The sequence below is a fragment of the Actinia tenebrosa genome, unplaced genomic scaffold, assembly GCF_029948245.1.
Source record: "Actinia tenebrosa isolate PJP-AT-01 unplaced genomic scaffold, QUT_ActTen_1.0 PGA_scaffold9__36_contigs__length_13948895, whole genome shotgun sequence".
In the NCBI taxonomy this organism is placed as follows: Eukaryota; Metazoa; Cnidaria; class Anthozoa; order Actiniaria; family Actiniidae; genus Actinia; species Actinia tenebrosa.
The window spans coordinates 1,154,357-1,179,804 of NW_028292586.1; the positions used below are offsets into that span (position 1 = coordinate 1,154,357).

The following is a 25,448-nucleotide window of genomic DNA, read 5'->3' on the forward strand; positions in this document are numbered from 1 at the left end:
TAATTTCAGTATTTTATATATACAAAAGATAAAATAACCCTCTATTAAGGAATATGAAATGAAGTTTGAAGCGATTAGATTTTTTTAACATTTCGGAAAGACACAGGAAGACCGCGCAACGGCTTTAAAGATTTTCCCACAATTCCTTTCTGTCCTCATTGATATCCAAGATGGCGGACGAAAGCGCGTCTGTTTATGTTGAGACGTCTATGGTAAATATCTAGTAAATACTAAACTTTTCAACCAGTTTGGAGTCAATCATAGTTCAATCTAGCTAGATTTAAGTCTTTGGTTAAAATTTCTTTAAAAATCAATTTGCATTAAGACGATGAAACATGACAGTTTGCCATGTGTTTGATACTTGCACGCGGTTTGTAACTAGTCTAGTATGTAGAGAGAGAAACTTTGTCTTTCTGACTAATTTCATTTTTGAATATGTTGGTTATCTATAAAAGATATTCAGGGCTTATAACATTAATCAGAAAAAACCTCATTTCAAGCTTTTTTGTTTTTCAGGGCAGATTTGAAGTTGAGTTGTATTGGAGACATGCTCCAAAGACATGCAAGAATTTCTTAGAACTGGTAAGTAGACCTATCTACCTTGGGCGTAATGTTACTCCAAAGGTAAGGAGGTCTATTGTTGTTCTCCCACCCCTCTGTAGAATTTGCCCCCCCTCCCTCCCAGAAAACGTGACCTACCCCTGTCTCTAAAACATTCTAGCATCTAGCATTAATCAACTAATGGCCTTTCTTAATTGTTCTATGTAGGCAAAACGAGGCTACTACAACAACTGCAAGTTTCACAGGGTAATAAAGGTAAGTTACAGATATTGATGATAATTAGAATTGAATGTTTTATATATTTTTATAGCCTTGACTGTAGATATATAGAGAAGGATAAATGTTTTTAAATGTAGTGGTTTTCAATGGTCTTTGATTAGGATTTCATGATTCAAACTGGTGACCCAACTGGAACTGGTCGTGGTGGAGCTTCTATATATGGGTATGCTTGCTATGCTTAAATCTGATTCATACACTGAATTGAAAATAGAGTTCAATTTGCAATGGTATTGTTCACGACTGATTAGACTAGACTTATGTTCAAGTTAAAACACATAAAAGCATTTTCAGTCTAGTCTAGTCAGTCCAGAACAATAGGTACATTCAAATTGGCAGCCATATTCTGATTTGATGTAAAGGAAATAGTATTATAGACATTACATGACATACTCTACTGAGCAACAGTAACCTATTCCTTTGATTCACTCATGCCTCACAGAATGGTTTTCAATAATCAATTATTAACTTCGGCAATCAAGGGTAGTGTAGCAGTGGTGTACTCACCATTCACCTCTGGGGTCTCGGGTTTGATTTCTGTAATTGGCATATAACATGTGAGTAGAAGTTTGTTAGGTCTTTCTCTTGATTCAAGGGGTTTTCCTCCAGGTTCTCTGGTTTTCCTCCTCTCACAATGTTCACCTAACTTTTTAGTTTAACAAAGCTTCTTACTGTGATTCAATTTATCCATAAACTCCTACTGTTTATTCAGAAACACCATCACAGTCTACACTAGTTCTCTACTAGTTATCATCCACTCGTTCACCTAACAAGCTAAATTTCAATTCAATCTGTGAATTAGCAGAGGTTATTTCAGGGTATTGATAAAATTTGAAGGGAAAGCACAAGTTATTGATTATACCTTGGCCACAGTTTGTTTAATTTTTTTCTGCTTGATTTACTCCACAGTCCAACATTTGAAGATGAAATCACAAGAGAACTTAAGCACACAGGAGCAGGCATTATATCAATGGCTAATAGGTAAGAAGGCCACTTATAATTTTGAAATTTATTTCAGCAAATCATATAATCATTCATGTAATATATTTTTTGTTTCCTTGCTTTCTAGTGGTCCTAACACAAATGGTAGTCAGTTTTTCGTAACTCTAGCTCCAGTACAGTGGTTAGATGGTAAGACGTTCATGTAATTTATTTTATAATAATCAATCTTTATTCAGGAAGCCTACTTCACATGTGTTTTACAATAGGGTCCTGCCGTATAAATAAAACTAATTTAATAATAAATCAATCTAAAGGACTAAGAAAATCTAGATATAAATATAAAAATTTATAAAAATACCCCCTCAAATCAACCATGCTAGCAGCAGGAAAACACTATTAAAGGTCAAAATGATTCAAAAACTCTTAATATGAAAACTATCTTACAATAATTAAATCCCCTACCCCTTTATAAGCTTCTTAAAAGTTGTAATAATAATAATAATAATAACGGAACTTATATAGCGCACATATCAAAATTCATGGCGCTTCACAATAAGAAATAAAATAAATACCAGACGTATATTACAATATTAATGAAATGTCATAGTTCATTGATGTTCACTTTGAACCAGAGGAGACAAAGTTCTTGAACAAATGAGTTTTCAGTTCATTTTTAAATAATTGGATTGAAGAACTTTTCCTAATTTGAAGTGGGATGTCATTCCACAGTTTAGGGCCAGCAACGTAAAAAGATCTGTCACCATAGGTCACCAGACGAGATCTTTTTTCTTCTAGATACTCCATGGTTGTAGATCTGAGAGTGCGCAAATTTTTCCTCGGTTTTATAGCATCAGCCAGGTATGGGGGAGCCATATCATGCAAGCACTTGTACACAATGAGCAATATCTTGAATATAATTCGGAAACGGACAGGAAGCCAGTGCAATTTTATCAAAACTGGAGTGACATGATCAAATTTACTCGCTTGAACTACTAATCTAGCTGCACAGTTCTGAATATACTGAAGCCTTTTCAAAAGATATTTCGGGAGACCATAGTAGAGTGAGTTACAATAGTCCAACTTGGAGGTAATAAATGCATGAATCACACTCTCTGTAGAAGAATCAGTAAGAAACTTTCTAATTCTAGCAATGTTCCGGATGAAATAGAATGAGGACTTACAGACTTGCTTGATTTGTTCATGGCTACACAGGAACTTATCAAATTTAAAACCAAGGTTTGTGGCAGTTGAGGAAACATCAATCACATCATCACCAATTTGAATGATCGGTGGGTCAATGTAGGCTTTAAATTTAGAGTGAATTAGCATAATTTCAGTTTTATCCCGATTCAACTTCAGATCATTTGCTTGCATCCACCTTTGAATATCTGCAACACACTTCTCAATGCATTCCTTTGCGTCCAAAAGCTGTTGATGCGACTTATGACTGAAGGCAATGTAAAGTTGGGAATCATCTGCATAGAAATGATAACTCAGCCCATAGCTCCTGATGATGTCAGCTACCGGGGACGTATACAAAACATACAGAACCGGACCAAGCACTGATCCTTGAGGTACTCCAACATTTAGATCCCAAACAGAAGAGACAGCATTATTGATTGCGACAAACTGTTTCCTATTTGTCAGATATGAATTGAACCACTTCAATACCATTGACAGTAAGATAATATCCCTAGCTTCCCTTATTTCATGCTTCAGATCATTCCAGTCATGTCATTTTATGCCAATAAGAGTAATAGTTCGGACTGTTTCTCAAAAAGTTCATGGTCAAAGCACTTGATGCCAAAAATCCAGATGCCAGCAAGGTTGCAACACTGGCTACACAATACTGACCCACACAGGGTGTTCTTATAATGTCAAGTAAATGTAAAGTGATATTACTATCTTTTTGTTTAGGAAAACACACAATATTTGGACGCATAAAGAAAGGTATTGGAGTCGTAAAGAGAATAGGTTTGGTGGACACTGATACCTCTGATAGGTAAGTGCTATATGTATGTCTTCAATATTTTGTAGTTCCAAAATTAAATATACATATATACTTCTGTTGATATCAGATCTCTCTACTCCAGCATGTTTTGTACCATTCTGATGATGTCAAAATAGTTAAAAAAAACCTCCTCTCTCCAGTGCAACCCAGGTTCGATTTCCAGGCTTGGTACCAGTGTTGCATGTAGATAAATTGTGTTACTGGATCTATCTTTTGTTTCAACAGTTTTTCCAGAGTTCTCATTCCTCACCCAAAATCAACTTCTAAATTACAATTTACATGTAGATCTGCATCCTGCTGCTTAAATATGAGCCTCAGGAGACTAAGCAATCACTCCTTAAACATTGTTCAAAATTAAATAATATTTGTATTTATCCTTTAGGCCAATACATGATGTGTACATCATCAACTGCAAAGCACCATAAACTTCACACTACTAGAAAAATCCCCAAGTTCTCTCTGTGTACAATACTTACTTACTGTCTACAAGTATTGGACCACCAGTAGCTCTGTCAAGGATGAAATGAAACAACTTTATGTTATTAATCCCATTATACTTTCAAAGGCCTTTTCTAAGTTTGATAAACAGGATGCATCATGGTCTAGATTTGGTACAAGCAACACCATATGAGGTATGATGAACCAAAGATGTTTGTACCCAAGTTTTGCACCATAATGCACCATGTTCTCCAACTTAGAAAAGTTATACTGATAAAATAGGACAAAAATGTATGAAATCAGCAAGTCAAACCTTGAGATGAAAATGTAGTAACAATTCAATTCAGGACAGGCAAGTTAGTCTGCCAATAAAGAATAAAGAATATCCATAGTTCTACCTCCTACGTATATAGCGATCTCCACCCATCCCTCACAAAAGGAGTCAAGGCTTTTTTCTGTTCTCCTGTTTTATATATTTTCATTTTTGGGATATTATTTATTTATTTCATTTTATTTTATTCTAAACAGACAGGTCTAATTATTTTGCTTACAGAGAAAAAATTTAGGTGCAAAAAAATATGACCAGAGATAATGTAATATTGTGTACTTTTATGCTTTGCCTTTTGTACTTTATGTCAAACTGACACATTTCAATGCGAAGCTGGCTGGTGTTACCCAATAAAGCATATAAAACTTCATTTGGCAGCAAAAAGCCTCTGCAGCAAAGTATGCGAATACATTAAAAGTGGTCATACATTTTCACATTTTTGTAATAAAATAGAGAATTTTGTCACAGTTTTGCCTGAGTTTAGAACAAGTTTGAAGTGTCAGGTAATGGATTTTGAAGCTCAAAACTGAAATTGAATTCATTTTACATGCAGGGGAAAATGAATGGCTTTAAATAAATACCTCTGTCTCTGGAGCTCTTTATCCAGTGATCTTAAAGTACTTATAAGCCTTTACACAATATTTTCAGAATTGAGTCTTTAAGATATGAAGGTTTATATTTCCAATATGTTAATGACTATGACGTAACATAAGGGATTTGAGTTATTTTGTGGCAACTTTTAATATTGAACGCTGGACATTTTTTGAAAACAAATTTGTAAGAACCTTTACGTGAGTCACGAGTAAAAGGCTGATGCTCCAGATGATTCCAGAACGAGTGCAGTGTTGTTTATTAAATGATCCCTTATGTTACGTCATAGTCATTAACATATTGGGAATATAAACCTTTGTATCTTAAAGACCCGACATTCAAATCAACTGTCCACTATCTAAAGAATCAATTCTGAAAATATTGTGCAAAGGCTTATAAGCACTTTAAGAATATCAAAACTTTGGCTTCTTTCAAAATAATAATCTTTCTATTTACGTTTTTATACTTAATCCCTTAAAAATCCTTTTATATTAAGAGCCCCAAGATTTTTATGGGGCATTGCTTTAAAAGCATTTTATTATTAATAGACCTTTAATGAATAGACCTTTTTACCTTCGTATGCAAATTACCCATTTAATACCACAAGGGCATTCACCTGAAAATTGTTCTTTTATGATGAACATTTTAAAATATTTATTGAACTTGATTCTTTATTCATCAACTCCAACCTTGACTTGAAACCATTGTTTTGTAATCAGTCAAGTGAATTTGGGAAAGGTCTATTGCCTCTCATTTTTATTGCATTGAAATGGAAGGATTTTGCTGCTTACCTCAGTTACGATTGTTATTCATCACAACATAACTAGCATTTATAAATCCTTGCATATTTCATGTTAAGAGGTGTCTCCTAGTAATGTCAAAACGACAACACCTAATTGGCTAGACATCTCATTCAAATCTCATTCATTGTCATGCTTTTAACCATTTTTTAAAATTACTTTCAATAATTTATTTGTGAATCAAATTGAATCGTGTTCTTTGAAAATTTGGGGATTTTTTGAATCGAAATTTACCAATATTGATACTTCATATTCATAAACTTTTAAATCTGGCATAATCTTTCCCCCCATTCAAATCTATACTGAATAATATTCTCTGCTTGAGTTCAATATTTATCCTTGACGAATGACTATCAGAAATATCGAAAATAGTTCTCAAGGAAACGACAATTAGTTAAAAAAAAGAAACTATTCGCTTCAAAGTTAAAAGAGTTTGTACAATGTTAAAATCCTTTAAGAATCCACCCTTCAAAGACATATTTGTCTAAAGGGATTATCAATCGTAAATTTTCTTTGAATTAATTAGCTCCGAACGTCTGTTGTCTTTCATTCATTTATATAATGAATAAAGTTATTTTTCTAATTTGAAAATATGATTTAGAATACAAATTAATAAAAGGAACAGAAAAACGTGGCAATATTGAGTACGGAAAAGTATATTTTATAATTGAACTAGAAGTCTATTTCGAATTATTACATTTTCACCATTTATCGTTTATTTTTAAATTGAAATTCGTTTGAACTAATTGGTAATTTCCAAGGGGTCTTTTTCACCATTTTACACAAAGATCATATTCAATATGCTAAAAGCTAGGAGTGAATTTTTGGTCGTTAAGAACTCGAATCGAAAACGATTTATTTTGAAAATTACTAAAATTATGCTAAAAGGAAGCCAAAAAGCAAACAATCTTACTTTTCATCGTACTCAATAGTCGCCTGTTAACTTTATCACGATTATATTGCAGCAATATTTTTTCTTTTTTCTTTTGTCTGACTTTCTAAAAGAAATCCCGTTTTTCAATGTGTTCTGGTGGGCTAGCACTTACAGTAATATATTTTCAAGGTCATTTGTATTACAGGTGATATTTTTGCGAATTAATAAAGCATTATCCTTTTGTCTGCTTCCTTGTGACTAAGATTGGCGATAGAATCCATAGATCTTTTATGATAGCTTGAGGCATTGATGAAAATCGTAACGAAGGAAAATAGAATGAAATGGACTTATCGTTCAGCCATTTTTGTCTTCAAAAAGGAGAATTTCGTAATCATGTGTATCAGAAGGCGTCTAAAAAACTAAAAATACAACCAAATATTACTTAATTTTCTCATCCCTCGTAGCTAACCCCATTAGACTTCGATTCAGCAAAATGATTTGTAGATTCATAATTCTTTACCACGCGAACCAGTACCATAGATACCACGGGAATATCTCCACAAATAATCGATAAACCCAATCGACGACTAGAACATACGGCCCAAGTTTCATACATTTATTTTATGAGCGAAAATGTTTATTATTTTAAGGCTAGATTTGTCTATCCACACGTCCACATCAACCGCGTAACTTGTACTATCGCACACTAAGGTAACTCCTTGTTGAAGAGGCAAAATGGTCAACGTTCGTGTACTAGTTAGGAACACTCCCATACGAGGTTAGGTAATCCAAATACCAATGATTATAAGTACGATAAGATAGTTTCCATAGTAGAAAGCAGTTAATGCCACCACTAGCATAAATATTATTATTATGGCGATTTGAGTAAATTCTGAATGTCGAGGCTTGTACTCTGTGTCACTGGAAGAGCGGCTTCGAAGTCGTTTATTTCTCATTACAGTGTAAATTTAGCGAGGTTCATGTCCTTGATGTCGAAGATACAATGAACCATCGAAGATGAATCCCTTGATAGATACTCGTAGATGAAATTTGTCTGAATAAAGCAGGCGATCAAAGACGAATAAACAATTCCATGATCACCGAGCAGCCATGTAAACAAGCTTGCGATTTCGAACACTTGATCAGAGTCACTGAGATGCAATCGGATATGGGAATCCCCAGTTGATCTCCGCTGACCGGAAATAAAATGTAGCTATTGTAGCGTGAACTGCACAAAAGCACAAAAATAGCCTCAAGAGTGTAAAACAAAGCACTTCCTTTTACTTTTAAATCCTTTTGATGTTTATATAAAAGGACAAATACTGAAAAGTACGGCACCACAGGAATCCCAATTTAAATTGACTTTCAATCTTGTGAGCTAGCGAACTATCTTGTGCGAGCCCACTTATCCATCGGAAACAAGATGTTTTACTCTTAAGAGAACATTAACAGTCTCAAAAACAGTGCACAAAGCACTCATCTTGGAAGCGTAGAGGTCTATGATAGAATTACTGAAGGATCTTTCTATTGGTCCATTCCTGGTGAAAGATGATTGGCCGGTAACACTTAAGTCAAAATCACTTCCCATAATGCACCATTCTCCTTCAAATTCATCACGTGACGTAAGCCCGCACACACAAGACGGGATTGATGTAGTATTTGGGTCAGAGCCCGGTGGAATGATCCAATGATGGTGATTGGAGGAATCGTACACGTGATCGCCCCCGTCGTGTTCCAGGCTTTTGGAGACCGTTTCCAGGCAACGGGCAATGTTGTTCATGACAGTTAGGTACTGAGCTAAATAGGATTTTTAATATAAATCACCTTGAGAAAGTCGTAATTAGGGATGAGGGCAAAACAATTGTCATCTCACGGGACCCGATTTAGGTGGGAGGGGTGGTGTTACCCGGTACCCACCACCTCTGGAAGTGAAATCTTAGATTTTGTCCCCAAATATCTCCAAAACTAAAAGCCGAATCACGGAAATGAATAGACTGTCTGTCTGCATGTATGCTAAAAAACATATTTGCATATAGAAATTGCCACTACCCACCCCCAGTATCAAGCATTTGAACAGGTCTCTGAGGGGGAGGGCGGGGAGTATGTACCGGTACCCACCACCTTATATCATAAAATCGGGTCCCTATCTTGGACGATTGTTTTGACCTCGTCCCTTATTTTGTTAGTGTAGCGGAAGACCGTTGGGCCGGGAGCCCATCTCCTGGCTTTTCTTCAAGAACGCTCTGGGGAAGTTTCTTGGAAGAGCCCTATCGTTTAGTTTCCCTTATATGACCCTCATGTGCTCGTTAATTTACCAGCCATAACTAACCTTTAGTAGCGCCTATTCTTTCTAGGCTTTTAGGAGTACATTGGCGCGCCCTGGATCGCAGGTACCAGGCTAAATGGGTGTCCAGACACCCACCTCCTGGGACGACATATGGACTGGAGAGTACACCGTGTAAAACGCTTATGGCTGACTGACAGACGATTTTTAACTCGCTGAGAGAAGTTTCGTCAGGCGAACACAAAACGACGGTAGAGACGGGATGCCAAGATGAAGGAGGCTGTTCACTCGGTATAAGATGCAAGTAACTGTTCCGAAAGAGAGAAAGAAAGAAAGAATGAAGGAATAAAAAACATAATATTGACTTGAAAACCCTTTGCTCAATACCCTTGTAGGAGAAATGTTAGCTCAACTTGAAGCAAGCACAACCCAAGTTCAAGTGAAAGAAAGGAAACGAGCGAAAAAGACGCATTATATTCATTCTCGTACGCAGACCTTCTCAGCAAAAAATGATTTTTCGTTAGGAAGCTGGTAAGGGTTTGGGTACGAGAATGGAATTATATTTTGGCAACGAAAACAGCGGTCATTTGGGAACTCGAGAAAGGAAGCAACCAATCAGACACTAACCTTTTGCTTCCCATCACCAGATGTTCTATTTTCCCCACGTGACCAAACCAATCACGTGGTACATCTGAGGTAAAGGTGCTGAGGATCTTTGCTCCAGTCAATTGTTGGACTGAACCAATGTGTAGTATTGACAAACGCTCGATAACATATACTCCCTTGAAAGAAGAACGAAACCATCATCTACGAACCTACTGGGCAGGCTATTAGATGAACGTTGTGTTACCATATTGGTATCTTATATTCTCTTTAAATCTTTTCAATTGAGCAAATTTTATTTCCTATATTTGTGAGTCACGACGTGGATTGGTGCCGTACCGTGACCGTGCTACTCATGTCCCAACATTTTTATTGGATAATCAGCATTAGTACAAACCTAATAATGGTCTATCTCGAATTCTGCGCTCTGATTGGTTACTAGTGGTCTATAGTGAACCTTCGGCCTCATGGGCTATTGACTCGAAGACCATTCGGGCTGCGGGTGTAATTGTAATTAAATATAGGTCAAAGCCCTATTGGTATCCACTCAGTCAAGGAAGGAACAGTGGTATAGAAATCCCTGAAGCATGGATACCGACAATTAGAAAACTTTCAGGACGGTGACAGCCAAACAGCCAACCACTACATAAACTGACCAACCAATCACAGCACAGATAGTTCGATGAGCGGTATATAGCAAACACACCATCCAGGCTATAGCTACACTAACGTCTGATGAACCATTCTACAAATATAATGACCCTTTGTAATCTCGCGCGATGTGATTGGTTCAAAGGATGTCGCCAATTTCGTAACGTGAATATGCCGCTTGTCGTGCCGTTTCTCTTTTATTCGAAATCTGTTCTAACACGCGAGGAATCGTACAGTTTGTCGTCGCGCAAAACTGGTTGCTATTAGTGCAGTTTTCGTATGACTGTGAAAAGCTCAGTGCCGTAAGCGTGACGTGCGGTGACCGTGATACTTTCTAGAATTTTAATTGACTGATTTTTTTCAAGCGCAATATGATTGGTCTAAAAGTGCCGTGATCTTGGCGTGTCCGTGTCCGCGCCGTGTTTATGCCGTGTTCCGGGTATTTGATTGGATGGAGAGTAAATTCTCGTGCAATGTGATTTGTCTGGCGTATCCCTTGCTGTGTCACGACCGTGTTCGTACCGTGAGCTTTTTACAGTCATAAGAAAACTGTACTATCTCCGGGCGTAAATACGCGTGAATACAAGAAATACTTTCCTACCCATGCAAAATACGATGAATCAGACTTACAAAGGAGAATAAAGATACTGTTTTTAGAACAAACGTACCTTTTCTTTCAGGAATTCCTTGAGGGTTGGATGTATACATTTCTGACATGCGACTAGACCAACCCCTGCTTGTACCAATGCAGACGCCACGCCCTTCATGTGCTTGACAACACCTTCACTCATTTCAGCCTGCTCCATTTCACCACTAACAACGTGAGACACACCTTCGAACCACTCATCAGTGTCTCCTGCCATGGAAACGTTGTACAGAGCCACCTTAAGGTTGCTTAGTTTTGGTGTATTTTTAGAGTAGGTAGGGATTTCTGGAGCTTGCAGGACGACACCTTGGAAAACTTTAGTCTCACTGACTGGACTTCCTTCGCAGTAGAGAAATTGAATAGCATCTGATAAAATTTTTAGTGACTCTTTGTCTTTTGATATTGATGGTATTGTTTGAAGAAATGCCTAAAAATTCAGAATTTTCAAAGTCAGTGCCAGATATAATAACTGTTTGTGGGTCATTTTATTGACCCCTTAGCCTCAATCAAAGATAAGAAAACATGTAACTGCAGCCTGAGTTGCTATGGCATCTGCAGTGTGGTACCTTTCCTGTTAGTAAGGTGGCTGGAAGTGATTTTTTTGGCAATATCACATTACAATAGCAAATATTATGTACATGACAAAGAGACTTATTAAAACCTATTATCAAACTAATTAATAATTCATGAGGAAAACACAACAGAAATCACGACTGCGAAGAGTGTTGTAAATCTGATACAAATTTGTGTTCATTTACATAAACTTAAAGTTGGATTTTCTTGGCCAGATTCACTTTAATTTTGAAAATTTTAGTGAAACACAAAGGAACTAACCTAGACATTTGATAAGTAATATACAGTGTAGACGACAACTATTTGATTTCCTAATTAGCGTAGGTTATTAATATTCATAAGTTGAAATTATGGGATGTAAGCCGGGACAGGCAGCAAGACGATCGTAATACGTACACCATATGGTATGTCAAGATTATATTTGATTTTCCGTAAGATATAGGCTTTTAATTTGTAACTTTTTATTTCTAGTGAACCTCGTAATTATAAATCTGTCTATTGTGAATGAAATAACTGAAGAACATCAAGATTATCGAGAATTAAATCGCTGATATAATCGACGAGCGTTTTGCGTTGTGTACCCATTACTGAATTAGATGTCCCCACTGAACGAAAGAAGATGTCCGCTACATTATTGTTCACATATGTCATTCACCGACTGATGGACATTTATTAAGCTTGATTCTGCAGTTATCCAGCGTTTATTTCATCTCCGAAGAGTGTTTACAAGAATCGTACGGCTTGTGAATTCCTCGAATTTCCATGTGCAGCGATGGATGATGACACAGGAAGCCCGCCGGCAAGACGCAAGAAGCCCGCTGATCGTGAAAGTTGTGACGGAGTAAGAGAAGAGAGAGCTGAAGCTCTAAGACGCTCAAGATCGGGATATATTGGCCAATTGACAAAGAATTATCGAAATATAAAAGAAGTGATGAAATCAGAGAATTTCAATGATATTGATACCGTTCTGAGGATAAGGCAGAAAATATTGAACACATTTGATAACTTCGAACGGTGTTGTCAACAGCACTTAGAATGCTTGAAGGAACAGTTGGATATTGAAGAAGCTGAAGGCATTTACAGTAGAGAGCTAGAAGCTAAAAAAGACATTGAGGGAGAAATTGATGCGTGGACCCACCGGAACAAAAGACCGTTCATTGACTTTGATCTGCCTCTTGTCGAACCCTGCGATTCTAGTAGCCAAGCAGGCTCTAACGAAAGTTCCCAATCAAGTACAGCAACGAAGTTAAAGTTGAAAGCGAGGGCAGATCAATCTGTTGCCGAGCTTAAGATTAGACAGTTGAAGGAAGAGCAAGAATTGCAAGAAAGAATTGAAGAGATGACGATGAAATTGCGGTTAGAGGAGGCAATTCAAGTCAATAAAATAAAACGTCGACACACATTACTAAAAGCTCAACACGAAATGGAACAAAGAAACACTGAACTAAAAATCTATGAAAGGGCCGAACGAGTTGAGCTATACAATTTTTACGACGACGACGACGACGTGTTACCTGGTTCAAACCCCTTTGGCTCCACACCAAGAAGTGCCCCAAAGGAATCGACTAGAGTTGCAGACTTTAGACAGCGCCTCCCTGTGAACCCGTTTGCAACTCCGATAACACCGATCTCCACTAACCCATTCGCAGCCCCGATGGCCCAGACGCCTGGCAGTTCGTTAGCAACACCGACAAGGGGAAGCTCAAGTAACCCGTTTACGACGACAGAATGGCCTGATGTAGTACACAGGAAGCCCAAACCGAAGTTTGTTCATGCTGCGCATGCACCGACACCACAGGCATGGCTGGACCTGAACACACCCGAGTTCTACGTCGCTGATTATGATAACCGTCTAAGCGACACTGCCAATAACGATGAACCACCTAAGCCAGCAGTCCATGAGAAGGTCCTCAGTCAACTGATAAGGCAGCAAGAAAGGATCACCAGCGCCATGACCAACGCTTTAATGCTTCCTAAACCAGAGCTATTAACCTTTGATGGAAACCCATTATACTACTGGAGGTTTATTCGCAACTACGAACAGAACATTGAAGCAAAGACTGAGGATAACGGAGAACGATTGAATTATTTACTGCAATATTGTACGGGCAAGGCTAAAGAAGTGATCAAGAACTGTGTAGTATTGGACTCTACCGACGGCTACCTCACAGCACGAACGTTATTGCTTGAAAGATTCGGCGAACCTTATGTCATAGCCACGGCCTACATTGATCTTGTAACTGAGGGACCCCCGCTGAGGGCGTCTGATAGAGAAGGCCTGCAAGTTTTCGCCGATAAGTTAAAGGACTGTGAATTAACTCTACGTGCCGTTGGATATTATGACGACTTGAACAATGCTGACAACTTGAAGAAAATAGCAGAACGTTTCCCTGTCCACCTAAAGGCTAGGTGGCTCGAGAAGGCTAGAGTGATACGAAGCGGAGGAGGAAAACCCAGCATAGACCATATGTCCGAATTTTTGTCTGAGAGAGCAAAGGCCGCAAATGATCCTGTTTTCGGACAGATTATGGACTCAAAGGACACGTCCAGGGACAGAATGCGACCCCGAAGTAAACCGTTTCAGAACACGCCAAGGCCGCCAAGAGCTACCACCCTAGCGACACACCAAGCAGAAACGCCGAAAGTGACGGCAACAACAAAGGATTCACAATTAGCTTCGAGGGCCGCATATACTTTAAACGACCAGGTAAAGTGTGGTCTTTGTGCCCAAGCACATCTTCTCACAAGCTGCGATGAATTTAAGAAGAAGACGCAAGGTGAAAGAATGAAGTTTGTTCGAGACAAAGGGTTATGTGACAACTGCCTTAAGCGAGGACATAGAGCAAAGAATTGCTATCAGAAAAAACAGTGTGAAGTGGATTCCTGTGAGGGAAAACATCACACGTTGCTGCATCCACCGAACAGCTCTAACCTTAATCAACAGCCGAGCCAGGATTCAAGTAACAATACGAACAGTGCTAAAAATTATAATGTCGTCAAGGCTGATAGCGTAAACAGCGTCGATGTTCTTGCCAAGGAGAAAAGAGTATGTCTTCCAATCGTGCCCGTAAAGGTTCGTGGAAAGAAAGGTCAGAGATCTGTTGTCACCTACGCTCTTTTGGACCAAGGATCCGACACGACATTGTGCGAGAAACGCCTAATAGAACAGCTGGGAATCGAAGGCGCCGAACGAACATTCTCGTTGACAACTATCGAAAAGGCAAACGTTCAGCGAAAGGGATTAACCGCGAGTTTGGAAGTTACAGCTCTTGACTCAGACAATGTCGTCGAGATACCGACCGTATGGACAGTCAAAAAATTGCACATCACTACAGAAGGTGCACCCAGAGATGAAGACATTCGTAGGTGGCCACATCTAGCAGAAATACAAATACCTGAAATAGACACTGATGAAGTTACTTTACTCATCGGCAATGATACGCCTGAAGCCTTTTGGGCGTTAGAAGAGAAACGAGGACAACGGAAGGAACCGTATGCGGTCAAGACACTCCTTGGATGGACCATCGTAGGACCGATGACTGAGTCTACGCATCAACAAAGCTTGAACGCACACTACATAACTTCCCACGGTGATGAGCTTAAGGCTCAAGTTGAAAGATTCTGGAGGACCGATTTCGGAGATGCAGTACTAAGTTCCGAAGAATGCATGTCAGCAGAAGATAAAAGAGCGTTGTCTATCATGCAGGAAAGCACGGTTTTATCTGAGGGTCACTACCAAATGGCCCTGCCGTGGAGAAACAGCAGTTATTGTACATTGAACAATCGACCGATGGCTGAGTTTAGACTTGCAACATTAAAACAAAGATTCCTGAACGATCCTGGACTTTATGAGAAATACAAAGAAGTTATAGATGACCATCTGACTAAGGGCTATGCCCGTCGCCTTCCCAACGAGAATTTTGACCAGAAGAGAGTGTGGTACCTACCCCACCATGCTGTGATTACCCCCAAGAAGCTACGCGTGGTATTCGACTGCGCCGCCAAATGGAAAGGCATGTCATTAAATGACCAACTATTGCAAGGACCTGATCAAACGAACAATCTCGTAGGCGTCCTTACTAGATTTCGCGAAGAGCCCATAGCACTAGCAGCAGATATCGAAGCTATGTTTTTGCAAGTCAAGGTTGAGCCCAAGGACTGTGACATGCTTAGATTCCTTTGGTGGCCTGATGGAGATCTTAGTCAACAGCCAGCAAATTTTCAAATGCTAGTCCACATTTTCGGTGCAACGTCTTCGCCAAGTTGTGCGAATTTTGCACTCAGAAAAACAGCTGACGACAATCAAACCGAATTTGATGATGAGATTGTGAACATCGTGCATAGGAACTTCTATGTGGATGATATGCTGAAGTCGACAAGTACTGTTGAAGGCGCTATACGAACTGCATCTGAAGTGACTGAAATGCTACGACGAGGAGGATTTCGTCTCACAAAGTGGATGAGCAATAGTAAAGAAGTCCTCAAGTCGATACCTGAATCTGAAAGAGCTAAGGCTGTAAAGGAACTAGACTTTGAACGATTTCCGACGGAAAGAGCCTTAGGAGTTGAATGGGATGTCGAGAAAGATTGCATCGGATTTAAGACACAGGTAAAGGAAAGGTCTCTTACAAGACGTGGGATGTTATCCATAACGAGTTCTGTGTATGATCCATTGGGTATCGCTGCTCCATTCGTCCTGTTAGCCAAGCTAATCTTGCAAGAACTTTGTAGACAGCAACTAAAATGGGATGACCCAATCCCTGAACATAACCTCGTTGAGTGGAAGAGATGGCTAGAAGACCTACCAAGACTGTCAAATATGAAGCTACCGAGATGCTTGAAGTCACCTGACCTTGGAGACATCGTCACCTATGAATTGCACCATTTCGCAGATGCTTCCCAGTCAGCTTATGGCACCGTATCGTACCTGCGGATGGTTGACATTAATGGGGAAGTACATTGTTCGTTCCTGAACGGGAAGTCAAGGCTCGCTCCTGTAAAACCAGTGACCATTCCTCGCTTAGAACTATCGGCGGCCGTTGTAGCAGTCAAAGTTGATAAGATGTTAACAGCCGAGCTAGATCTGCCGCTGACTGAGTCGACGTTCTGGACTGACTCTACAACAGTGCTTCAATACATCAACAACTTCTCAAGACGATTCAACATCTTCGTGGCACATCGGATTGCTATCATTCACGAATTTTCTACCCCCAAGCAGTGGAGATATGTGAATACCAAAGACAATCCTGCGGATGATGCGTCCAGAGGTTTGACCGCGGAGAAAATTACAGGAGACGAAGGAAGGCGATGGTTGTGCGGCCCTGAGTTTTTATGGAAAGGCCAAGATTCGTGGCCAGCACCAGTTCTCAAGATATCTGAGGTACCAAGTGACGACCCAGAAGTGAAGAGAGAGAGACAGGTCTATATGGCACAGCAAAGGGACTCAAAGAACTTCCTGCAACGAATGTACGAGCATTACTCTGATTGGTATCGCTTAAAGGTGGCCATTGCCTGGATGCTGAGATTCAGAAACTACTTCGTAAACAAGTTAAGAAGTTCAAAGCATGATATTGAAGTTAAGCCTGCTACAAGAGGAAGAATAACTGTGAAAGAGATTCGAGAAGCAGAAGTTGCAATTATCAAGGATGTACAAGGCCAAGGCTTCACAAGGGAAGTGAATATCTTGAGCAAACAGATTGAGAAGTCGAAAGTCAAAGTTTCCACAAGAGAGAAACCCCTACCAAAGGCAAGTTGCATTTTCAAGCTAGCCCCCGTGCTTAAAGGAGGAGTTTTATTAGTTGGAGGCCGCTTAGAGAACGCCCCAATTTCTGATGCAGCCAAACATCCACCAATTCTACCGAAGAACCACCCTGTCTGCGAGCTTGTTATTAGACATTATCACCAACTGTACGGCCACGCTGGAAGAGAACACCTACTGGCCCTTGTAAGACAGCGATATTGGATAGTAAGCGCAAGATCCCTAATTAGACGTGTGCTGACGACATGCTTTGACTGCCGAAGACGTAAGGCCCCGCCTATATCCCAACAGATGACAAACTTGCCAGTTGACAGGCTCACCCCTGACGAACCACCATTTTCATTTGTTGGAACAGACTTCTTTGGTCCATTCTTAGTGAAAAGAGGTCGGAGCACAGAGAAACGGTATGGATGCATTTTCACTTGTTTAACATCACGAGCCGTACATCTAGAGGTTGCTCATAGCTTGGAAGCAGATTCCTTCATCAATGCGTTGCAGCGGTTCATGAATCGCAGAGGAAGACCCATCGAAATCAGAAGCGACAATGGCACTAACTATAAGGGTGGTGAGAGAGAGCTACGCAAATCTTTACAAGAATGGAATGTTCAGAAGATCGAGAGTTTCCTAAAACAGAGAGAAATCGTCTGGAAGTTTAATCCCCCAGGAGCCAGCAGCATGGGTGGAATATGGGAGAGAATCATAAGATCTGTAAGGTCCATTTTAAGGGCCCTGTTGAGGGAGCAAGTTACTACAGACGAAGTCCTGTTGACTTTAATGACGCAAGTGGAGGCCATTCTTAACAGTAGGCCGTTGACAACTTGCAGTGATGATCCCAAGGACGACTCCCCTTTAACGCCTAACCATATCCTGTTACTGCGTCCAGGAGCGAGTATGCCTCTAGGTGTATTCACGGCTTCTGATAACTATGGCAGACGTCGATGGAGACAGTGTCAATATCTAGCCAATCTGTTCTGGCGCCGTTGGCTCAAAGAGTACCTACCAACTTTACAATTGAGGCAGAAATGGATCTCCCCACAAAGGAACCTAGCGAAAGGTGATGTTGTTTTGGTGGTGGACGAGACCGTTAAACGGGGCCAGTGGCCTCTGGCATGTGTACTAGAAGTTTACAAGGCAAGGGAGGGACTTGTACGCTCCGCAAGAGTCAAGACGTCTAAGACAGAGTTGGTCCGTCCCATTCACAAATTGTGCTTGCTGGAAGGAGTTGATTAAAGCCTCAAGAATCAAGGAAGCACTGTTAGCGAATTACACAAGAACATTGTTGAGTTAATTGATAATTGTGCTATGAAACCAAATTAATTTCTTATTGTCGTCAGGACAATGATTTAAGAAATGATCCATAAGAAATGCCTCATTTGGGGCCAGTAATGTAGACGACAACTATTTGATTTCCTAATTAGCGTAGGTTATTAATATTCATAAGTTGAAATTATGGGATGTAAGCCGGGACAGGCAGCAAGACGATCGTAATACGTACACCATATGGTATGTCAAGATTATATTTGATTTTCCGTAAGATATAGGCTTTTAATTTGTAACTTTTTATTTCTAGTGAACCTCGTAATTATAAATCTGTCTATTGTGAATGAAATAACTGAAGAACATCAAGATTATCGAGAATTAAATCGCTGATATAATCGACGAGCGTTTTGCGTTGTGTACCCATTACTGAATTAGATGTCCCCACTGAACGAAAGAAGATGTCCGCTACATACAGTATTCGTGTCTGTGTTGTATCGGCTACGCTTTGAGTTTGTATATCGGATACAACACGGCCACTCATACTGTATATATTACTTAAAAGTGATTTATTACATTACACTAATAGCAAGTATAATGGATGAATACAAATGAGACAACATGCATGCATTGTACCAGAAGCCCCACTTGTATGATTCTTAAAACAAAAGAATATCTCATTGCGGGCTCAACTGTGAAAACAGCTATTTTATTTAAGATGAATTTTCTACCAATTTTTCTGTGAAGAATTAACAGAAATGGTTCTGCAAAATTATTTGAGAGGATAAAAGATTATCTTATTCTGACCTCTAGCAAAACAGTGCACAGTGACTCTTGTTCATCCTCACTTATTCGGCAAGCTGGTTTTGTCCCAATGACAGTTCTAACCAAACATATCATACTCTTCATATCACTGATATTAATCTTCATCTTCCATGGGCAGGTTTCTGATGCTAGGTAATTCTTTATCTCATCTTGTGCTTCAGTGTTTACCTCTAAGATTACAGCTCTTGGGACATCAAGATCAAGAGAAGATTCAACAAGCCTGTGGAAAAATAACTTGATGTGAAAAATTGCCCTAACCTAAATCAGCCCAGAGGTTGTTTCAGGGTTCAATCTGTGAGTTAGCCATGCCATGACTTTGATCACCTTCAGCTTAGACTTGTTAAAATAATTATTATCTCTTAGTACCTTGTAATAAGTATTGCTATAGCAAGTCCACCATCCTTATATAACTCTAGGTGGCCTTTGATGGCCATCATTATAAGCCGAAGCACAGGATGTGAGACACCCACTAAATGATGGATAATTGAACTACAACAAGAGGTGACTGTCACATGTCCTCCAGCAGACGTCTGCAGGAACTTTAACCTGAAAATAACAATTCAAAATTCCTAAGATATGAATTCAAGGGTATTATACATAACATTTTTACACAACAATAACACAACAAGATATTAATAAACAGTGTTTACCTTCCAGTTGGCCCATAAGATGTTTCTGCAAGTTGTCCAAATTTTCTAATGATGTCAAGAACTTTGCAATCATAAAGTATATTGTTGTGAACCTAGAAATGATTCATAGAATCAAATTCAGTAGATAGGAAGTAGTAATTAAGTCTTTCTGACAACACTAACATCATCATAGTCTTCATCACCATCATCACCACCATCAGCACCACCATCAGCACCAGCACCAGCACCAGCACCAGCAGCATCACCATCATTATCAAAACCAATACATGACAACAATCTCATTATCATCAGAATTGACATTATCATCATTGCTACTGGTTTAGCATTGAAGAATGGCAGGACTTTGGAGAAGGAAGTGTAACATTTTTCATCACCATTATTATCAACATCGCCATCATTATCATGAACCACCATAATCATTAGCAGCATCATCATCATCATCATCATCTGACATCATCATTGCAATCATCATCCACATCCAAAGAGTATTCTAAACTCATTAACATCAACAAGTAGTGCTTCTAACATCTTAACTTCATTCAATAATGATCTTAGTAAGTCAAAATACCTGTCTTTTCTCAGAGCTTTTCGCAGGCGTCAAACGCCCTGGTTTGTTTCTCCTCATACTTTGTTGTTGTTTTTTTTCGTCATTCCTAAACCACTTTGGACAGGAAAACACTCGTTTCAGCACTAATATAAGGCATTTTGATGAGAGCGAAGCATCTGTTTAGGCTTCTTTATGATAATAACAATTATTTCGACCTCATAACGGCAAAAACTTGTTAAAAAATTAGGTGAAAAGTCAAGAGAATTTTTTCGTGTGTTTTGAATGTTCCGCCATTTTGAAAGAGTTTCGGAGAGCGATCGGTAAAAAGTCGGCATCCATTCGTTTATCCGGTTTATCTATCGTTCCAGTCCTCTGCGCATCTTTGTGTGAAACGCCTGATAAAAACTGCGTTGAGCTGAATTTTGTCTCGTGTACTCATGTGTTTGATGTTTATTATTTTGTAAACTTACCATGAAAAAGTCACTTATTGCACTACGATTAGCTCTATATGGTTGCAAGAATAGACCGTTTTTCTGTATAGTGGCTACACACAGAAGAAAAGCGAGAAATCGTGGCTATTTTGAGCAGGTAACATTACGAGTTGTCAGCTCGTTCTTCAGATTAAAATCTTAATCTAAATTTATGTAGCATTTCTTACAAATAATGTCTGTTTTTCATTCGACAGATTGGAACCTTTGACCCGATGCCAAATGATAGAAATGAGAAACTAGTCAGTTTGAATGTTGATAGAATAAAGTAAGTAATTCAAGTCATATTTATAATCAACTAAGCCAAAGTTTAGTGAGTCCAATTGCTCTTTCTTTTAGGTATTGGTTATCAGTTGGAGCAGAGCCTTCAAGACCAGTCGGCATGCTTCTTGGTTTGGTAAGAAAACCGTTACCTCCCCCCCTGGGGTTTTTAATGCATACTTGTAGCCAGCCCATCAGATAAATCCTAACATTATAGAATTTGATTTTCAGGCTGGTATCCTTCCTGTACAACCACACAGTATTGAAATCGCCAGAAGAAACAGAGAGGCCAAGACCGAACAAGAAACTAGTGTGACTGAAGAAGAAAAGGTTGAAGAACAAGAATAATACAATTTGCAATTCCATTAAAACATCACACATGAACTATCAGATAGAGAAGGAGTATGGTTAAGGAGAATATATTTTTTATTCTATCATGGTTGGGGAAAGTCTATTATAGTTGAGCTAGCAATCAGACATTCTTTTTACCTTAGTCAAAAAACCAATGAATGTGAATGAGTCAGTGCAAAAAAATTGGCCCATTTGCCTCACTGTAATAGTTTCCTTCGTCATACTGAATAAACTATGTTAATAGCAACGGCGCTAACAGCGAGTTGTTTCTTGATCTGTTGATTATAAGACATTGCACTGTCTTTTTTCATCTTTACAGATGTTATGAAATGCTTTGTTTTCCTTTTCCACTTTTCTGATCATTTAGTTTAGATTGTATCTTGTTTCAATGTAAATTGATTATCATAATTTCTTCACTATGGCAGAAGAAACGCATTCCAAAAAATGTTTAAAAATCAACAACTTGTGTACATTATTTTTTAACCTTTATATTAAATTCATGTATAAGAAGCATTTGTAGTGTTATAAATAATTTATTATACATCAATAAAAATGTTACCCACATTTCAAGTAATAGTTATAATTTTAGATCTAGAAGGTTTTTTCTTTTTGATTTAAAACTTTTACTTGATTTGGTTGGTGTCTTAGTACCATCATCAAAATTGTATCCGATTCTCTTAAGGATCTTATATTACAGTAGTTTATGCTTCAATTTTCTCATTTTAAACTGTTGCCATTCTAGAACATAAGGGTTTTCATTTTGTAGGGCAGACACTGCACAATGCAATGTGTTTTACATGACAATAGATTTCATTTCCCAAAGGAAACGTTTGTGTCATCCCACAAGTTACACGGCTGCTGTGAAACCTCTTTATTACTTGATTTCATCTCCAACTGTTTAGTTATGCTTGATGTTTTTACTCAAGGCATTCTTGTTTGCTTCACCTCCCCAAACTGTAGAAAAAAAAGACCTACAAATGACAGAAGTTATAAGTTTTTTGAAGTACATTTTATAGTAAATATTAAATTCTAAAGAACCACATTTCAATGTCCTAAAGAGGACATAAAATGACAATAACTGAATAGCTGTTATTACAGTTGAGCCTGTGATGCAATACTCTTTTGTTTTAAGAATCATACAAGTGAAGCTATCAGGTCAATACAATGCTTGTTGTCTCATTTGCATTCCATTTAAATGCATCCATAATATCTGATATTCGAAGCTTCTTCTTAAATTACAGTCACCAAACCAAATCAAATTTGACTAAACCAGCAAGTTCAAAATTTTTTTTGAACAACTGACTTCTGCCTGTGCTATTTCAACATACACATCCTTGCATGGCTAATATTTTTTCTATTTACCTTTCAACTGTTAAGGCTTCATCCATTGGCAGGTCATCAGCTGCGGCTACTACACCTTTTATTGCCCTAATCACTGATGAATGATCTCTTACATATGGAGCCAGCCAATCAGCAGCTGTCTCTAAAGCATCCTGAATATAAAGAAAGACACATGCTATCTATTTAATTACTTCATCTGTGGTATGCAGCAATGAAGCTAAAATGTGTTTATGGGGTCCCTGTGTATTTTCAACAGAAAAGACCAAAGACTCTTATGAAGCCCATGCATGTGCACACAGTAATCAAAGATGCAACAAAAAAGTAAATGGCAGTTACATTTACTGTAGTTTAACAGCCAAATCCTTGTTGTCTGGGTAACCTGTGTTACATTAGCCACAGGAAGCCCAAAGAAAGTCATCAGAATTACTTTACATAACAAAGAGATACTAACCTTAGATTCCAATAGTTCTGCATCCACTAAACCACACTTAAGAGATTCTTCCAGATCCATTCTTTTGCATTGTAGTAGGATTTCTAATGCTTTATGTCGTCCAACAATCTTTACTAGTCTTGATCCCCCACCCCACCCTGGAGACAATCCCATTTTTGCATGAACAAACCTCATTTCTGTAAGAACAAAATTAACAGGTACCCTAAATTTTACTTGTTAAGGATTTTTATTTTATTTACCTGCATTAAAATTATAAATAAACTAATATAATATAAATTATTAAATTTTTTGTGATAAAGGTACCTGCATCTTTTGACATGATTCTGAAATCGCATGCAGTTGTCAGCTGAAACAAAGGACATGCTTTAGGATTTTTTCATATCTTCATTAATTTTGAAAAGAAAAGGCAGGTGATAATAATTTCAATTTACTTTGACCCGGACTAAAAGTATGGTCGTTTTCAGTGTCATCGTGAAGACATGTATAATGGCTAAAGGGGGGCCAGGCTAAAACCAACAGCTGCTCAAAAGCAAACAAAAAAACAAAAAAAAAAGAAAGAAAAAAAACAGGACAAATCTGACTGGTCATCCGACAAATGTTTAGGCCAGGCAAGTGCCAAATTTGGCCAGACTTGACTTTGAAAACAACTTCTACACAGGTTAACAGGTTAAGGAGAATCAAATATGGCATAACAGTAGTGCGTTCATATATCTGCTGCCTTGGGTTCAGATTGAGGGTTTTTCTCCAGGATATCCACACCGTGTATGTGTAAAACCGGACCTAACAAGCTAAATTCCAACTCCATGGTTGAGTTAACCATACCCTGATTTTGATTAGCCAGAGGATGTTTGGAAAATATAAACGTTTGAAGATTGTCGAAATGCCAGTCACAATAACAACAACAGCCTTTCTGAAGACTACACAACTTACCACCACACTCAACAAAGAATTTTATTTATCACTCTTTTTATTGCTACATGCTGATCGAGACAACAGTCACGACAGGGAAATTGGCAATACATTCAGGGACGGCAGAACAGCTTTAAAAATGTCCTCCCCTCCCTATCCCACACACCAAAAAATCAGACAAAATAAAAATGTAATTCTTGCAAAAAGTAGGGGGGGGGCTTCACTTCCCTGACACTTCTGTCAATCAAACAAATTGGTCAGTACCTTTATATTGTTTCTATTTCCCTGTTGCACCCTGTTGTCTTGATCAGCGCGTATAGCAGTGAACAGAGTGGTAACTCACCTCCGCTCCTCCTCCCACAGCTTTTCCCTGCACAACAGCCAAACTAACCAAAGGCAGTCGCCTCAAACATGTCAGAGTCCTCTGCATAAAGAAGCACATCTCTGCCCCCTCCTCTGGGGTAAGGATCGCTTTTGCTACACTTAAATCCGCACCTGATGCAAAAGTTCCCTCAGCACCTTGCAAAATAACACCCTCTCCTGAATCCCAAGTCTCTAACTCGTCTATAATCTCAGCCAGCTGGACCATCATATGCCCTGTTAAAGCATTTTTACGGCTAGGATTATCAATGGTTATCGATGCAATGTCTTTTGCGTTTTTAACTCCATAGCTCAACAAAATATCGCCGCCTGACCCTATTAATGGCTTAAGTTTTGCCCGTATTTTATCTTCCTCGAATGATGGAGTATTTGATATAGTAGAAGCGTAGAATAGTCTCGTAAAAGATCGTAATATTTGGGCATTATTTCGTAAACAACTGACACTATTCATTGTTTAGTGTAGTTCTCAAGTTTTTTAGTCCGAAATGCTAATATATTCCAGGCGTTGCTGCATGGCAGCATGGAAACTGGTGCCCTATGTAACCAAAAAGGTATAGGGTACTGGGCTACCTGTGCAGATTAAGATTATTCCGCATGAACGAAGTCCCTCCATATTTCCATCCGGCTTTAGGCGTGTCTTCACATGGTTGT

The 25,448-nt window shown here is 38.7% G+C and overlaps 5 protein-coding genes across 9 annotated transcripts; 3 read left to right on the forward strand and 2 right to left on the reverse strand.

Moving 5' to 3' along the window:
* Window positions 1-152: 152 nt before the first annotated feature.
* Window positions 153-4,625, forward strand: LOC116294422 (peptidyl-prolyl cis-trans isomerase-like 1). Its single transcript, XM_031702015.2, has 8 exons — window positions 153-212; window positions 517-582; window positions 769-816; window positions 942-1,003; window positions 1,747-1,818; window positions 1,907-1,968; window positions 3,697-3,781; window positions 4,173-4,625. Exons 1-8 carry the CDS (start codon window positions 171-173, stop codon window positions 4,213-4,215), a joined length of 480 nt encoding a protein of 159 aa, XP_031557875.2. The 5' UTR covers window positions 153-170; the 3' UTR covers window positions 4,216-4,625.
* A 2,797-nt stretch (window positions 4,626-7,422) lies between these two features.
* Window positions 7,423-20,915, reverse strand: LOC116294420 (molecular chaperone MKKS). The gene is made up of 8 exons (XM_031702012.2): window positions 20,637-20,915; window positions 20,069-20,160; window positions 19,785-19,964; window positions 19,401-19,638; window positions 11,028-11,432; window positions 9,733-9,887; window positions 9,151-9,413; window positions 7,423-8,618 (listed from the first exon to the last, which is right to left on the reverse strand). The coding sequence occupies exons 1-8, from the start codon at window positions 20,691-20,693 to the stop codon at window positions 8,227-8,229; spliced, it is 1,782 nt and encodes a 593-aa protein (XP_031557872.2). The 5' UTR covers window positions 20,694-20,915; the 3' UTR covers window positions 7,423-8,226.
* Window positions 11,859-20,074, forward strand: LOC148904455 (uncharacterized). Of its 4 annotated transcripts, none has more exons than XR_016118880.1 (2): window positions 11,859-18,839; window positions 19,537-20,074. XR_016118880.1 is itself a non-coding variant. In XM_089025155.1 (2 exons), the coding sequence occupies exon 2, from the start codon at window positions 12,351-12,353 to the stop codon at window positions 18,564-18,566; it is 6,216 nt and encodes a 2,071-aa protein (XP_088881281.1). In that variant the 5' UTR covers window positions 11,859-11,982; window positions 12,050-12,350; the 3' UTR covers window positions 18,567-18,996. The 4 variants fall into 4 exon arrangements, 1 of the variants encoding a protein (XP_088881281.1); XR_016118881.1 differs by having other exon boundaries at window positions 19,580-20,074; XR_016118879.1 differs by lacking the exon at window positions 19,537-20,074 and adding an exon at window positions 18,907-18,996.
* On the forward strand, window positions 20,900-21,977 carry LOC116294423 (small ribosomal subunit protein bS16m). Its single transcript, XM_031702016.2, has 4 exons — window positions 20,900-21,203; window positions 21,301-21,371; window positions 21,443-21,500; window positions 21,596-21,977. Exons 1-4 carry the CDS (start codon window positions 21,087-21,089, stop codon window positions 21,710-21,712), a joined length of 363 nt encoding a protein of 120 aa, XP_031557876.1. The 5' UTR covers window positions 20,900-21,086; the 3' UTR covers window positions 21,713-21,977.
* A 251-nt stretch (window positions 21,978-22,228) lies between these two features.
* On the reverse strand, window positions 22,229-25,269 carry LOC116294421 (ethylmalonyl-CoA decarboxylase). 2 transcript variants are annotated; one of them, XM_031702014.2, is made up of 5 exons: window positions 24,760-25,269; window positions 23,811-23,853; window positions 23,508-23,683; window positions 23,078-23,208; window positions 22,229-22,669 (listed from the first exon to the last, which is right to left on the reverse strand). In XM_031702014.2, exons 1-5 carry the CDS (start codon window positions 25,246-25,248, stop codon window positions 22,657-22,659), a joined length of 852 nt encoding a protein of 283 aa, XP_031557874.2. In that variant the 5' UTR covers window positions 25,249-25,269; the 3' UTR covers window positions 22,229-22,656. The 2 variants fall into 2 exon arrangements, with proteins under 2 accessions (XP_031557874.2, XP_031557873.2); XM_031702013.2 differs by having other exon boundaries at window positions 22,229-22,686.
* Window positions 25,270-25,448: the final 179 nt, after the last annotated feature.

What these genes read in the sequence shown, in the direction of transcription:
- LOC116294422 (XM_031702015.2), top strand. Translation starts at nt 171, where the DNA reads ATGGCGGACGAAAGCGCGTCTGTTTATGTTGAGACGTCTATG. An exon ending in GCAAGAATTTCTTAGAACTG is followed by an intron (nt 583 to 768) that starts GTAAGTAGACCT and finishes TGTTCTATGTAG; the next exon opens with GCAAAACGAGGCTACTACAA. An exon ending in GGTGGAGCTTCTATATATGG is followed by an intron (nt 1,004 to 1,746) that starts GTATGCTTGCTA and finishes TTTACTCCACAG; the next exon opens with TCCAACATTTGAAGATGAAA.
- LOC148904455 (XM_089025155.1), top strand. Translation starts at nt 12,351, where the DNA reads ATGGATGATGACACAGGAAGCCCGCCGGCAAGACGCAAGAAGCCCGCT.
- LOC116294420 (XM_031702012.2), bottom strand. Translation starts at nt 20,693, where the DNA reads ATGAGGAGAAACAAACCAGGGCGTTTGACGCCTGCGAAAAGCTCTGAG. An exon ending in TGTGCACTGTTTTGCTAGAG is followed by an intron (nt 11,433 to 19,400) that starts GTCAGAATAAGA and finishes CTGAATTTTTAG; the next exon opens with GCATTTCTTCAAACAATACC. An exon ending in AAGAATAGGCGCTACTAAAG is followed by an intron (nt 8,619 to 9,150) that starts GTTAGTTATGGC and finishes AATCCTATTTAG; the next exon opens with CTCAGTACCTAACTGTCATG.
- LOC116294423 (XM_031702016.2), top strand. Translation starts at nt 21,087, where the DNA reads ATGAAAAAGTCACTTATTGCACTACGATTAGCTCTATATGGTTGCAAG. An exon ending in ATCGTGGCTATTTTGAGCAG is followed by an intron (nt 21,204 to 21,300) that starts GTAACATTACGA and finishes TTCATTCGACAG; the next exon opens with ATTGGAACCTTTGACCCGAT. An exon ending in TCGGCATGCTTCTTGGTTTG is followed by an intron (nt 21,501 to 21,595) that starts GTAAGAAAACCG and finishes TTTGATTTTCAG; the next exon opens with GCTGGTATCCTTCCTGTACA.
- LOC116294421 (XM_031702013.2), bottom strand. Translation starts at nt 25,248, where the DNA reads ATGAATAGTGTCAGTTGTTTACGAAATAATGCCCAAATATTACGATCT. An exon ending in CTGTGGGAGGAGGAGCGGAG is followed by an intron (nt 23,854 to 24,759) that starts GTGAGTTACCAC and finishes CCTTTGTTTCAG; the next exon opens with CTGACAACTGCATGCGATTT. An exon ending in CAGAACTATTGGAATCTAAG is followed by an intron (nt 23,209 to 23,507) that starts GTTAGTATCTCT and finishes CTTTATATTCAG; the next exon opens with GATGCTTTAGAGACAGCTGC.